Raw genomic sequence first — 15,463 nt, 5'->3', positions numbered from 1 at the left:
CGACGCAATCATCGGATATCTCTTATTGTGCCACTTACATGCAGTTACCATTGTTAGCAAAGTGGTTATCGCAAAGTGTGAACATGCATATTTTTCCTTTGAAAGCCTGTTTTAAGGTGGATAACTAGGCTGATGTACGGAATATCTAATAATAAATCAATACTTAAATACACACCTCTAAAACCAGCACTATATTTGCAGTGTGCAGCCGATATTTTTATAGGCCGGTACGTCGATAATTATTCGGATTCCCGATATTTTAAAAATATCAAAAGTCCTACTTCAGAGGAATGACTAAGCTTTAGGTTCTTGGCAGTTTTTAGACGGGAGTGTGTACGTTGTGTTCCATTTTATACACGGGTTCGAAAGTGCACACCTTAAGAACTATGAGCGCTTGTTCATCTACGCTACTGTGAAACTTATCCTCTCTACTGAAGACGTGCAGATAGTTCTTAAGGCATGCACTTTATAGGCCCTGTTTACCAGACATTTTTTCCTGTTTGAGTTCACATTACCACCTTTCAAAATATGGAAAGCGAAGAGCTTGTTGTAGAAGGGATTTGTCTCACAGTATCGAATATGATCAAGGAATCATAACTCTTCAGATGAATTTTAAAGCTTTTGCTTCGAATAATGGTTCTTGTCATATCCCTGAATATTGACCATTCCTCCTTGGAAACGGGTTATACTTATGGCGCAACGATCACAACGAAAAAAATTCAATTTAGACGGACGTCTCAGTACCTTCCGTGCACACGATTTCGCACACTTGGAAGACAAAGAGTGAAAAGCGGAAGTGCAACAACTAAAGAAAGCAGTGTTGTGCGATGTGGTTTTCATCATGTTGGCGCAGAGAAATTGACGTCTGAATAATTTTTGGCAACATTTTCACTATGGAAATACGTTTTTCTTTTCAGGACAAGCACTCAAAGGCATTTGCAAAAAAAATGGTTCAAATGGCTCTGAGCACTATGCGACTTAACTTCTGAGGTCATCAGTCGCCTACAACTTAGAACTAATTAAACCTAACTAACCTAAGGACATCACACACATCCATGCCCGAGGCAGGACTCGAACCTGCGACCGTAGCGGTCACGCGGTTCCAGACTGAAGCGCCTTTAACCGCACGGCCACACCGGCCGGCGTAGGCATTTGCAATTGGAGCAAGTTAGCATTTTGCTTTTCAGATGGCAGAACATTGCCCAGTTTCACTGAAGCAGAATTTATAAAGACACGTTTAGTCCCTGCAGTTTAGAGCCTTTAAGAATCTCAGGCCGTTAGTTTCTGTCGTCCAACCTTTTAACATCTACATATGCAGGCAGGGTGGTCCATTGATAGTGACCGAGCCAAATATCTCATGAAATAAACATCAAACGAAAAAACTACAAAGAACGAAACTCGTCTAGCTTGAAGGGGGAAAACAGATGGCGCTATGGTTGACCCACTAGATGGCGCTGCCATAGGGCAAACGGATATCAACTGTTTTTTTTTTAAATAGGAGCCCCCATTTTTTACTACATATTCGTGTAGTCCGTAAAGAAATATGAATGTTTTAGTTGGACCACTTTTTTCGCTTTGTGATAGACGGCGCTGTAATAGTCACAAACGTATAAGTACGTGGTATCACGTAACATTCCACCAGTGCGGACGGTATTTGCTTCGTGATACATTACCCGTGTTAAAATGGACCGTTTACCAATTGCATATTGCGTTGATGTATGGCTATTGTGATCAAAATGCCCAACGGGCGTGTGCTATGTATGCTGCTCGGTAGCCTGGACGACATCATCAAAGTGTCCGGACCGTTCGCTGGATAGTTACGTTATTTCACGAAACAGGAAGTGTTCAGCCACATGTAAAACGTCAATCACTACCTGCAACAAATGATGATGCCCAAGTAGGTGTTTTAGATGCTGTCGCGGCTAATCCGCACATCAGTAGCAGACAAATCGCGCGAGAATTGGGAATCTCTAAAACGTCGGTGTTGACAATGCTACATCAACATCGATTGCACCCTTACCATATTTTAATGCACCAGGAATTGCATGGCGACGACTTTGAACATCGTATACAGTCCCGCCACTGGGCACAAGAGAAATTCGGGACGAGGACAGATTTTTTGCACGCGTTCTATTTAGCGACGAAGCGTCACTCACCAACAGCGATAACGTATACCGGCATAATATGCACTATTGAACAACGGAAAATCCACGATGGCTGCGACAAGTGGAACATCAGCGACCTTGGAAGGTTAATGTATGGTGCGGCATTATGGGAGGAAGGGTAACTGGCCCCCATTTTATCGATGGCAATCTAAATGGTGCAATGTATGCTGATTTCCTACGTAATGTTCTACCGATGTTACTACAAGATGTTTCACTGCATGACAGAATGGCGATGTACTCCCAACATGATGGATGTCCGGCACATAGGTCGCGTGCTGTTGAAGCGGTATTGAATAGCATATTTCATGACAGGTGGATTGGTCGTCGAAGCACCATGCAATGGCCCGCACTTGCACCGGATCTGACGTCCCCGGATTTCTTTCTGTAGGGAATGTTGAAGGATATTTGCCATCGTGATCCACCAACAACGCCTGATAACATTCGTCAGCGCATTGTCAATGCATGTGCGAACATTACGGAAGGCGAACTACTCGCTGTTGAGAGGAATGCCCTTACACGTATTGCCAAATGCATGGAGGTTGACGAACATCTTTTTGAGCATTTATTGCATTAAAGTGGTATTTACAGGTAATCACGCTGTAACAGCTTGCGTTCTCAGAAATGTTAAGTTCACAAAGGTACATGTATCACATGGGAACGACCGAAATAAAATGTTCAAACGTACCTACGTTCTGTATTTTAATTTAAAAAAAATACCTGTTACCAACTGTTCGTCTAAAATTGTGAGCCATATGTTTGTGATTATTACAGCACCATCTATCACAAAGCGAAAAAAGTGGTGCAGCTAAAACATTCATATTTCTTTACGTACTACACGAATATGTAATAAAAAGTGGGGGTTCCTATTAAAAAAAACGCAGTTGATATCCGTTTGACCTACGGCAGCGCCATCTAGCGGGCCAACCATAGCGCCATCTGGTTTCCCCCTTCAAGCTAGACAAGTGTCGTTCTTTGTAGTTTTTTCGTTTGACGCTTATTTCGTGAGATATTTGGCCCGGTCACGATCAGTGGACCACCCCGTATAGATGAGTCATACTGCACACAACCAATTAAATGTACCATTGTAGTAAGTAAATAACAACTTTCTAAAACAACTCAAAGTAAAACAAAATTATTCTTATTGTTTATGGCAGCTATTGTACATTGACTTTAGTATGATGTAAAATAAATAACAGATTTTATTTCCTGTTCACACATTATTAATAGTGCACAAATTATTAATTGGAAACAAAAGAAAAAGGGTTAGAAGTAAGTCTTGAGAACACATTTTCCAAACACTATGTTTATTATTCCATGCCCTTCTCCTAAGAGAAGCAAACTCATTGATTATGTCACCGAAAAAATTATTAACTGTGCCGTATTCTATCGACAAGATACCAGAATCTGACAGTTTGCTTCATCTATGTTTTACTTGGAGTTGTTTTTAAATCACATTAAATTTTGTAAAACTGCGTTGATAAGATACGAAAGCCATTGGAATTATCGTAAATATTATCTAAGCTATTTCGGTGGTTGGTGAGGCATCTCGTAACCTATACTTTGAATTTTTAAATTTCCAAATGGGAACCTGTATTAGTTCATCAACAGTTGTCTCTGCTGCAATTTGAAAGCCGCCATTGCGTTAACTAGCTCAGCTATATCGATATTTCTGCTACATCTGGCACTAAAATCTGCTGCATATTCTTCTAAATAAGACACAGTTGTCATTTAAGACGTTCCCGACAAAAAATTAAAGTGAGATGAAATGTTGTCTTACATGTGAGGTTTGTTTCCCATTTTAGTTATTATTCTATCAGATACATGTCTCCATGATCAAGCTCTTTCAAGCATTCCAGCTTAAACAATTTCACTGCAATCTTTAGTTGGCAGAAAGCAGAAAAAATCGTAAGCCTTCAGCAAGTAGCATATTTGCGTCAGCTCCCACTCGCCAACATTTGAGATCTACAGCCGGCCGTGGTGGCCAAGCGGTTCTAGGCGCTTCAGTCCGGAGCCGCGCGACTGCTACGGTCGCAGGTTCGAATCTTGCCTCGGACATGGCTGTGTGTGATGTCCTTAGGTTTAAGTAGCTCTAACTCTAGGGGACTCCTCAGATGTTAAGTCCCATAGTGCTCAGAGCCATTTGAGATCTACAAATACTGCCACGAATATAGAAGAAAAAACTCCATTATCTAACATGAGCTAGCTATGTAGGCGCAGTTCACTACTGACAAGTCCCATGTGTCGTTTGTTCGGTAGTAGTCATTTCTCTCCTATGCTGATTCGAAGGAAAGACACTATGACAATAGCGTGCGTTTCCATTTTCGTGCCGAAACAAGGGCTGCTTCTCGCCGGTGGAAGTCAGGTATACGTGGAGCAGGAGAATGCACTTACCCCTCTCGGCTACCAGTAGTTCTTAAATCGTCTCTCTCTCTCTCTCTCTCTCTCTTTGTTCCTCTGTCGGTTTTTGGTCCCATTCTGTGCCTGTATCCTTGGCTGGGCTAATCTCACCATGGCCACGGTACGGGCCTCGGGGATAGGGGGTAGGGGATGGAGGAGGAGGCAGCTTGCTCTGCCCCTCGCTGGCCCCTTTGGTGTTAAACACACACATTCATGAGGGGACCGTTATCCGTCCATGACCTACCGATTTTCTCATGGGAACAGGCTGCAAGGATATAGAATCTGAGCTGCAGCAGATCAACGAGCTGTCCCAGTTGCCGGCACTCATACCTGCCCGGCGCGTGTGCCATCCGTTAACAGGCCACAAGTGTGAGAATGACGCCGCGGAGCAGTCGTTTAACGTATTCGTGGGACGTGGCCGGCGACGTCTGGTTTGACGTAAGCCAGTTATAGGTTACTTATCGAAGCTTTAATAATAGCAACAGACAGAATGTCTATTTTATAGTGTTTCTTCTAGAAGAAAATAACGTTTCTACCACAGCTGCAAGCGGTACCCGAAAGTTATTTTCATTTCATTTCAATAATATTTGCAACCCCTCCCCCCCCCCCCCCCAAGAACCAAGGACCTTGCCGTTGGTGGGGAGGCTTGCATGCCTCAGCGATACAGATACCCGTACCGTAGGTGCAGCCACAATGGAGGGGTATCTGTTGAGAGGCCAGACAAACGTGTGTTCCCTGAAGAGGGGCAGCAGCCTTTTCAGTAATTGCAGGGGCAACAGTCTGGATGATTGACTGATCTGGCCTTGTAACACTAGCCAAAATGGCCTTGCTGTGCTGGTACTGCGAACGGCTGAAAGCAAGGGGAAACTACAGCCGTAATTTTTCCCGAGGGCATGCAGCTTTACTGTATGTTTAAATGATGGCGTCCTCTTGGGTAAAATATTCCGGAGGTAAAATAGTCCCCCATTCGGATCTCTGGGCGGGGACTACTCAGGATGACGTCGTTATCAGGAGAAAGAAAACGCGTTCTGCGGATCGGAGCGTGGAATGTCAGATCCCTTACCTTAATCGGGCAGGTAGGATAGAAAATTTAAAAAGGGAAATGGATAGGTTGAAGTTAGATATAGTGGGAATTAGTGAAGTTCGGTGGTAGGAGGAACAAGACTTTTAGTCAGGCGAATACAGGGCTATAAATACAAAAGCAAATAGGGGTAATGCAGGATTCGGTTTAATAATGAATAAAAAAATATGAGTGCGGGTAAGGTACTACAAACAGCATAGTTAACGCATTATTGTGGCAAAGATAGACACGAAGCCCACGCCTACTACAGTAGTACAAGTTTATATACCAACTAGCTCTGCAGATGACGAAGAAATTGAAGAAATGTATGATGAAATAAAAGAAATTATTCAGGTAGTGAAGGGAGACGAAAATTTAATAGACATGGGTGACTGGAATTCGAAAGTAGGAAAAGGGAGAGAAGGAAACGTAGTAGGTGAATATGGATTGGGGGGAAGAAATGAAAGAGGAACCCGCCTGGTAGAATTTTGCACAGAGCACAACTTAATCATAGCTAACACTAGGTTCAAGAATCATAAAAGAAGGTTGTATACATGGAAGAAGCCTGGAGATACTGACAGGTTTCAGATAGATTACATAATGGTAAGACAGAGATTTAGGAACCAGCTTTTAAATTGTAAGACATTTCCAGGAGCAGATGTGGACTCTGACCACAATCTGTAGATTAAAATTGAGGAAACTGCAAAAAGGTGGCAATTTAAGAAGATGGGACCTAGATAAACTGAAAGAACCAGAGGTTGTACAGAGTTTCAAGGAGAGCATAAGGGAACAATTGACAGGAATGGGGGAAAGAAATACAGTAGAAGAAGAATGGGTAGCTTTGAGGGATGAAGTAGTGAACGCAGCAGAGGATAAAGTAGGTAAAAAGACAAGGGCTGCTAGAACTCCTTGGGTAACAGAAGAGATAATGAATTTAATTGATGAAAGGAGAAAATATAAAAACACAGTAAATGAAGCAGGCAAAAAGGAATACAAACGTCTCAAAAATGAGATCGACAGGAAGTGCAAAATGGCTAAGCAGGGATGGCTAGAGGACAAATGTAAGGATGTAGAGGCTTATCACACGAGGGGTAAGATAGATACTGCCTACAGGAAAATTAAAGAGACCTTTGGAGAAAAGAGAACCACTTGTATGAATATCTAGAGCTCAGATGGAAACCCAGTTCTAAGCAAAGAAGGGAAAGCAGAAAGGTGGAGGCAGTATATAGAGGGTCTATACAAGGGCAATGTACTTGAGGACAATATTATGGAAATGGAAGAGGATGAAGATGAAATGGGAGATATGATACTGCGCGAAGAGTTTGACAGAGCACTGAAAGACCTGAGTAGAAACAAAGCCCCGGGAGTAGACAACAGTCCATTAGAACTATTGACGGCCTTGGGAGAGCCAGTCCTGACAAAACTCTACCATCTGGTGAGCAAGATGTATGAGAAAGGCGAATAACCTCAGACTTCAAGAAGAATATAATAATTCCAATCCCAAAGAAAGAAGGTGCTGACAGATTTGAAAATTACCGAACTATCAGTTTAATAAGTCACGGCTGCAAAATACTAACGCGATTCTCTACAGACGAATAGAAAAACTGGTAGAAGCTGACCTCGGGGAAGATCAGTTTGGATTCCGTAGAAATATTGGAACACGTGAGGCAATACTGGCCCTACGACTTATCTTAGAAGCTAGATTAAGGAAAGGCAAACCTACGTTTTTAGCATTTGTAGACTTAGAGAAAGCTTTTGACAACGTTGACTGGAATACTCTCTTTCAAATTCTGAATGTAGCAGGGGTAAAATACAGGGAGCGAAAGGCTATTTACAATTTGTACAGAAACCAGATGGCATTTATAAGAGTCGAGGGGCATGAAAGAGAAGCAGTGGTTGGGAAGGGAGTGAGACAGGGTTGTAGTCTGTCCCCGATGTTATTCAATCTGTATGTTGAGCAAGCAGTGAAGGAAACAGAAAAATTCGGAGTAGGTATTAAAATCCATGGAGAAGAAATAAAAACTTTGAGGTTCGCCAATGACATTGTAATTCTGTCAGAGACAGCAAAGGACTTGGAAGAGCAGTTGAATGGAATGGACAGTGTCATGAAAGGAGGGTACAAGATGAACCTCAACAAAAGCAAAACGAGGATAATGGAATGTAGTCGAATTAAGTCGGGGGATGCTGAGGGAATTAGATTAGGAAATGAGACACTTAAAGTAGTAAAGGAGTTTTGCTATTTGGGGAGCAAAATAACTGATGATGGTCGAAGTGGGGAGGATATAAAATGTAGACTGACAATGGCAAGGAAAGCGTTTCTGAAGAAGAAAAATTTGTTAACATCGAGTATAGATTTAAGTGTCAGGAAGTCGTTTCTGAAAGTATTTGTATGGAGTGTAGCCATGTATGGAAGTGAAACATGGACGATAACTAGTTTGGATAAGAAGAGAATAGAAGCTTTCGAAATGTGGTGCTAGAGAAGAATGTTGAAGATTAGATGGGTAGATCATATAACTAATGAGAAGGTATTGAATAGGATTGGGGAGGAGTTTGTGGCACAACTTGACTAGAAGAAGGGATTGGTTGGTAGGACATGTTCTGAGGCATCGAGGGATCACCAATTTAGTATTGGAGGGCAGCGTGGAGGGTAAAAATCGTAGAGGGAGACCAAGAGATGAAGACACTAAGCAGATTCAGAAGGATGTAGGTTGCAGTAGGTACTGGGAGATGAAGAAGCTTGCACAGGATAGAGTAGCATGGAGAGCTGCATCAAACCAGTCTAAGGACTGAAGACCACAACAACAACAACAACATTTGCAATTAGTTTCAAAGCTCTATAATGCTACACGTTGGACGCATGGGGGTGAATATTCTGCACGTGATTTCTGGAGCACTGTTTACAGTTCTTTCTTTTTTTTTTTTTTTTTGATAGTAGTGTCATTTAACCTTACTGAGGAACATGGTAAACCAACGAATGAAATTGATATCGACGAGCTACGAGTATTTTAAACAGAAATGCTACGATGTAGTAACTGCTAAATATCAAAATACGTACTTCAACTGTCATTAACTTCCAACAATTTAAATAATTGAAAAAATCAAATAGATGATCTCCAGTCTGCTCACTGTATATGATGACTTTTACATGGAAGACAACAGCAAAAATTCATTTTTTACGATGCTATTTATTTATTTATTTAAATATCGCCGTTACCGGTTTCGAACCGACAGGGTGATCTTCAGGCGGCTAGTTTACATTAAGATACATTTTAAAGTAGCTTTCGCTATTTGTTTTCCCAACTGATGAAATTTCCTTGGGGTCGTGGTGCCCTACTACCGAAACAAGACGTGAGACAACGTCTTTTTAATTGTATTTCTGCTTCATGATTTTAAGTGACGTAAACAAATTATTAAAGATAAGATGTTTCGGTTACTTACGATGAAAAAAACGCGCCATCACGTTCCAATGCAGGCTGGAACAAAGAAAAAGAAGAAGAAAAAGGACCTGCTCACTGTGTCTGCAGACTTTTAGTCGTTTAAGTCGACTGTAGTACAGGGTACTGTGCAATAGTTTTTACCTATGAATATTCAGTTGCGTGTTGTATCTGTGTAACTGCTTTTTGTGATGGAGTTTCAGTATGGACAGTTACTTACACAGTGTGCCATTTACAATCATCAATCGAATGTAAATGCGCGGTTGCGTGCAGCGAATAATGTCTTTTCTACTAAGTTAAGTTTCGTACATTCTCACAGTTCTGAGAAATCAGGTAGGATGGCAGTTTTAATAACCGATTAGAAAAAAACAAAGCAAAGCTGCACGAAAATGTAAATAGCTGCTACCACTTACTAAGCTGAAATTTAGTTCACACCACTTTTGAATGGCATGCATTCTCCTTCAATAAATTTCCGTTTACAATGTCACTGCTTTTCTAGACGTTCCAAAGCTCAAAAAAACCTTTGTACAAATATATATAGAAAAGACAGTATATATACAAGGTGTACAACTTTGCTTCCGCCGTTTACCAATAGGTGGCGACAACGGTAAGTAGCGATCGAAAGAAACACAGATCGCAGACGTCAGGCAGTTAGCTTGGACCTCGGTCAACATAACCTCATTCAAACATTGGTCGATTGGTGTCTGCATCATAAAGTTGTTCTTGATTGAAAATGTCAGTTTACGAGTCTAATTCTCGTCATTTGCGATAGGTGTTACTGTTTTGTTTCAATATGAAGAAAACAGCGGCTGAGTCTCATCTAATGCTCCCAAGTACGTATGGTAAGGACGCTATTAGTCAAAGAACGTGTCGTGAGTGGTTTCAACGCTTCAAGAACGGTGATTTTAACGTCGTAGACCGGCATAGTGGTGGAAGAGAAAATGTTTTCGGAGATGCAGAATTGGAGACATTGCCGAGTGAAGACTCGCGTCAAACTCGAGAAGAATTGGCACGATTACTGGGAGTGACACAGCAAGCCCTTTCAAAACGTCTCATGGCTATGGGCATGATTCAGAAAGAAGGAACTTGGGTCCCATGTGAGCTGAAACCAAGGGACGTTGAACGGCGTTTGTGTGTTTGTGAACAGTTGCTTCAGAGGCAAAAGCGAAAAAGGATTTCTGCATCGCATTGTGACCGGGGACGAAAAATGGGTTCATTACGATAACGCTAAACGCAAAAAATCATGGAGATATCCCGGCCATGCTTCCAAGTCGATGACCAAACCGAATATTCACGGCTTCAAGATCATGCTCTGCATCTGGTGGGACCAGCTCGGCGTCGTGTATTATGAGGTGTTAAAATCAAGTGAAAAAAATCACAGGTGCTCGTTCTCGAACGCAATTAATGCGTTTGAGCAGAGCAGTAAAAGACAAACGGCCGCAATATAGCGAGAGGCCCGATAAAGTGATTTTGCAGCACGACAACGCTCGATCCCAAGTTGCAAAAGAGGTCAAAACGTACTTGGAAATGTTAAAATGGGAAGTCCTACCCCGCCCGCCATATTCTCCAGACATTGCTCCCTCTGATTATCACCTGTTTAGATCAATGGCGCAGGGCCTGGCTGACCAACACTTCCGATCTCATGACGAAGTCACAAATTGGATGAATACGTGGATCGCTTCTGAAGATGAACAATTTTTTCGACGAGGGATTCGTACACTACCCAAAAGATGGGAGAAAGTAATAGCCGGCGATGGACAATACTTTGAATGATACATGTGTAACCAATTTGGTTCATTAAAGCCTCAAATGTTTGGGAAAAAACGGCGGAAGCAAAGTTGTTCACCTTGTAAACATCCCTATGAACGCAGGGCCTTTTCGAGACATCTTTCCACAGAAACGACTTGTCATTCGAGCCCCCTCCCCGCCGGCTAGACTTACCTTACGTCCGGGGTTAGACTGGAAAGTCCAGGTGTCTGGGGCGGCAAAGATGATCAAGATTTAAATATTTTGTGTTTGGCGGGGTAGCTTTTTTCGATTTTTTTAATCTTAATACCTGTATCGAATTTCTAAACATTGTCTTAGGTAGACCTTCTCCCGGCCGACCACGGAAAGAGCGCTGACGTCCATAGGGAGGCGTGGCCACCGATTTCTACGCAACTTTTCTCTTGATAATTTAGAGGCAACAAAACAGGAGCAGTGTTCTTATTGTGTTTTCTTGTATGAAGTAATCGTTTACACGTTTTTAATCATTTCATCTCTATTCAGTTTTTGTCTATCTTTTATCAATGCGCAAAAGAAAGTGTGAGTTTAACGTTAACATGCAAGAGGAATACAAATTAATGAAATTGTGTAATTAGGTAACCATGAATGTGTCTACTGCACACTATGTACCGCAGAATTTCCTGTTACAAATAAATGAAAGGATGATATTAAAAAACACGTGAAAACAGCTAAACATATGGGCGTTATAATGCTACTGCTTCTCCAAAACTTTGAAGCCAATGATGGGAAGAACAGTGATCTGGAGTGTGTTGTTGGAGATACTACATTTTCATACCACACGCCATTTTGGAAAATAATCATTTCTAGTGAAAAATACAACTGTATCGGCATAAATGAAGTTAATGTTTCAGTAGAATGTTTCAATGCATTTCAAAACTTTTTCCTGAGTTGGACCTACAAGAATATGGTAATATGTTCGAGTTAGACCTAAAAATGTGTACTTGTACGAACAGCCATCAGCTACATAATGGAATGACAACAATGAAAATTTGTGCCGGAGAGGACTCAAATCCAAACTTCCGTCTTATCGCTGTCTATCCGAGCAGATGCACGGCTAGAACCCAAACTTCCACATGTCATCAACCATTATGTCTACAACCTGTATTCTTACATCCATTACGTATATATATGCATATATGTACAGACAAAATGGTGGACGACATAATAAAGTTTGGTTCTTGCCGTGAGTCGTGCTCGGATTGCACAACGGTAAGGCAATCGTTCGCGATGAGGGGGAAATCCAAACTTCCGTCATTCCATTATGCAACTGATGGTTGTTCATATTTGCAACTGCGAATACATTTGATGTGTTTCTTAACGGTTGTAGTCGCAGCCGTTTCTGTTCCTTCGGACATGCATGAATGTCAGAAGGCACAGTGCACAGTAATTCGAAATAACACAGGTTCTACAACACCGGATCGTATCTACGTGGTAAGCCTGCCCCCCGCCCTGAGCCCTTGTCCTCGTGCATTTTCATTCTTGTAAGTTTGCGCTACTAATTGTAACCTTAACTGCAAAACGGAACCACGTCCAAAATTTTTCAAAATTAGTTTCATTGCATCATTGAAGAAGACCAATTGGGTAGTTGCATCGTTTACTGCAGATACGGAACTTGTTCGCAATCGATAAAGCGGTCTATCAACAGGTATGATTCACCGCTTGCTGCAGAAAGAAAACACGTCCTGCACGCGTTCCCTTCCTTCCTGCTGTACACAATTTGCGGATTTTGTTATTAGCAGAAAAAAGGAACGATATTACGCTGTTAATGAGATGATAGATCACGTATTGCATTCCTCGCAGAAAAATTTAGTGTTGTTCTCACGAAAACAGATGGATTTACAGATTACAATACTCCGTAGCCAAAATTACAGAAAAAAATCCTTGCCATATTAATAATTCTTATGGCAAATGTGTTCCAAAACAAAAAAGATTTATTTTGCCCTGAGCATCAAGAATTTAGTGTCAGCAAAAATAATACACCTCGTTGTTTATTGCAAAAAGAGAACATTTCCAGCTGCAAAAAAGGATAAAGTCGTTGATAAAACAGAACTGGATAAAAATTACATAAACTAATTTCCACAGAACCACATACTTTTAGAGAAATATACAATAATTTTGGTTTACTGTTTTTAATAAAGCAGTTTTTTATCTCTTCTGAAAAATTTGTGAAATTGGACTTGTTCTCTTTCTGCAGTTAGCAGTTTAATTGTGATACGCTCTGTATATAAATCTTGCACTTTGGCGCCACTGACGACCATCTCAGCTTGGCGCCCCAAGCCGGACTTGTGTCGCTTGGGCCTTAAAACCGGTACTGTCCGAACGACTAAAGGGGCCTGCACAAAATTATTTTATTGGCAATACTAGTTTCTCATACCTTCAATATACTGAAGCAACGATACACCATCAATAGTACTGACAAAAATTATCAGCTGACAACGTGGTTTTACAAGGTTGAGGTCCCGAAAACCCAAAAGAAAGCGTGCGCTGTAATTATTTTACCTATTGCTTGCAAGCAACAGAAAGCAACGAAGAGAAGGAAATGGGTTGGAGTGGTTGAAAAATAGGAAAAATTGGTCGCATGTTAGTTTACTGACAAATAGGAACCACGTACTCGAAAGATTTCACAAATTACTGTCCGAAGAGCCCTGCATCATACGATGAGTTAGTAATGTTGATACGAGATTAAAAAAAAAAAAGTAAAATATGTTGATGAGAGAAGCGGTCGTATTCGACGATAGATAAAGAGCAACTTTGAGATTTCTGGCGACAGGCGGGTCAATCGAATCCTCGACGTTTAGTTCTGTAATATAAGCAAACACAGTTAGTAAAATTCCGTGGAAACCTGTGAAGTAATTACATATGCCTGGCTGGGATATGTTCAGGCAATTAGCGTTAAGCAATTTTCTTAAGTTCTGTGTTGATGTGGTGAAACTGACGCATTTCATTTCACAGACCTCTTACAAGTCATTGCAGATATATGACGTATTTTTCGGACTGGATACGTTTTTTCAAATTGCTATATGATTCAAGAACCTTTACTATATTTTCAAATTAATAAAGTAGGCAGTGTCAGAGGGAATCCTCCGTTGACCATACTTAAGTGGAATATACAACGATTACCTTTGCATTCGCCTATCAGAATGGTTTTGTTTTAAAAGACTACTCGAAAAACAATCTGATGTATGATATGCACAAAGGCAAATCGGAAATATAAACAGCGAACACTAACGCCTTGTGGCTGGTTCACGAAGATCTGTCAACATCTGAATGGAGAACATTGTCAAACTGCAAACACTTGACCTCGCACGTTCAGAATATATTGACAATACTGAGAATATTTTGAGGGTCATCAATGGCGCTCGTCAATATTTCGGATATTACAATACGCCAATACGCTTCCTCAGATGGTCGGTATATTGAGAGACAATATTATTGAACGTGTGAGGGCCTCTGAATGGCTGTCTAATATTTGCTGTACTCAAACAACAACCATGACAGAGTTCTATAAACAAGACGCGCTAAAATCCGCAGCCACGCTGTACATAGTGTCCCCGGGGATACGACAGAAACGATCATTCGAAGCAAAAAAAATCTATTAAACATGGGCTCTAAAAGGCATATCTTAACAGCCACAATCACTTTTTCATTTTGATACTGTGAAACAAATCTCTTTTACAGTACTGCAATCTCTTTGTTTTCCATATTTTGGGAGCAGGTAGTATGGAACAAAACAAGGAAGTTCTCAGACATTAGGATTTCCTTGCTTCGAATGATCTTTCTCGACATAGCCCTGAATATTGATCATTCCTTCCGGGACACCTTATATTATTGGCCCAGTGAACTGTACGGAAATTCAGTCTGAGTTGCAGTTGTCGTACGTACCTGAGACCCAATCATGGGTTCACCCAGCTTGTGCATTTCCTTGAACACCCTCTGATACGGGTCCACGCTGAGGTAGACGGCCTCACAGAGTATCTGGCCATCTTCCAGAGGCGGCAGTTCCTCCTCCTCCAGTCGGAAGTCGTCGAGCTGCGGCTCGCCCTCAAAGTGGCGCGCCAGAACGAACTTGCGAGCGTTGACCATATCCGTTGTCGGGTCCGCACTCTAGCGCGCACAAACACTTGCTGCCGGCCCGGCGCTCGCTAGTGACTGCGGGGGGATCCGGAGGTAAGCGCCGCTGTTGCCATACTGCGCCGGCACTGCGACGGGCGCGCAGCATATCAGCAAGGGGCTTGTTGAGGCAGGTCTTGCCTGGGCCCGGGTATGACACCCCTCCCCCTTCCCCCCCCCCCCTCACCGCTCCCTCCTCTCGGGGTCACTGTCACCCTCACCAACAGAAAGAGTGCCCTCGTATAGAATGACAATGTAATGAGCCAAACGAGAAACTGCGATAGAACGCCGATGAAACTACTGAAAACGAGCCGTGGATATAGTGAAACGGACACGCGAATGGCCGCAACAGTACATCTTTGGCTGTACAGGGTAACTAAAAATAATTCCACTGCGGAACAGATATTAAAAAAGGACTTCACAAAACCGGAAGCGGAACTGAAACGTGGTAAACTAACAGCGGAAGGCTAAACACTGCAATATACTAACGCGTTTCAAAGTATTTTATCGTG

General features: G+C 41.9%; 1 protein-coding gene across 1 annotated transcript in view; it reads right to left on the bottom strand.

Moving 5' to 3' along the window:
- LOC126124764 (prostaglandin reductase 1-like) overlaps positions 1-15,045 on the bottom strand; it is a 37,068-nt gene extending 22,023 nt beyond the window's left edge. Inside the window, exon 1 of the mRNA XM_049915111.1 lies at positions 14,724-15,045. Coding sequence (XP_049771068.1) covers positions 14,724-14,924 — 201 coding nt within the window. The 5' untranslated portion in view covers positions 14,925-15,045. The remainder of the gene's footprint in view (positions 1-14,723) is intronic.
- Between the last annotated feature and the right edge of the window lie 418 nt (positions 15,046-15,463).

This window comes from Schistocerca cancellata, unplaced genomic scaffold (assembly GCF_023864275.1).
Source record: "Schistocerca cancellata isolate TAMUIC-IGC-003103 unplaced genomic scaffold, iqSchCanc2.1 HiC_scaffold_426, whole genome shotgun sequence".
Lineage (NCBI taxonomy): Eukaryota > Metazoa > Arthropoda > Insecta > Orthoptera > Acrididae > Schistocerca > Schistocerca cancellata.
The sequence above is the reverse complement of the archived record's forward strand: the minus strand, read 5'-3'. Positions and strand labels throughout refer to the sequence as shown.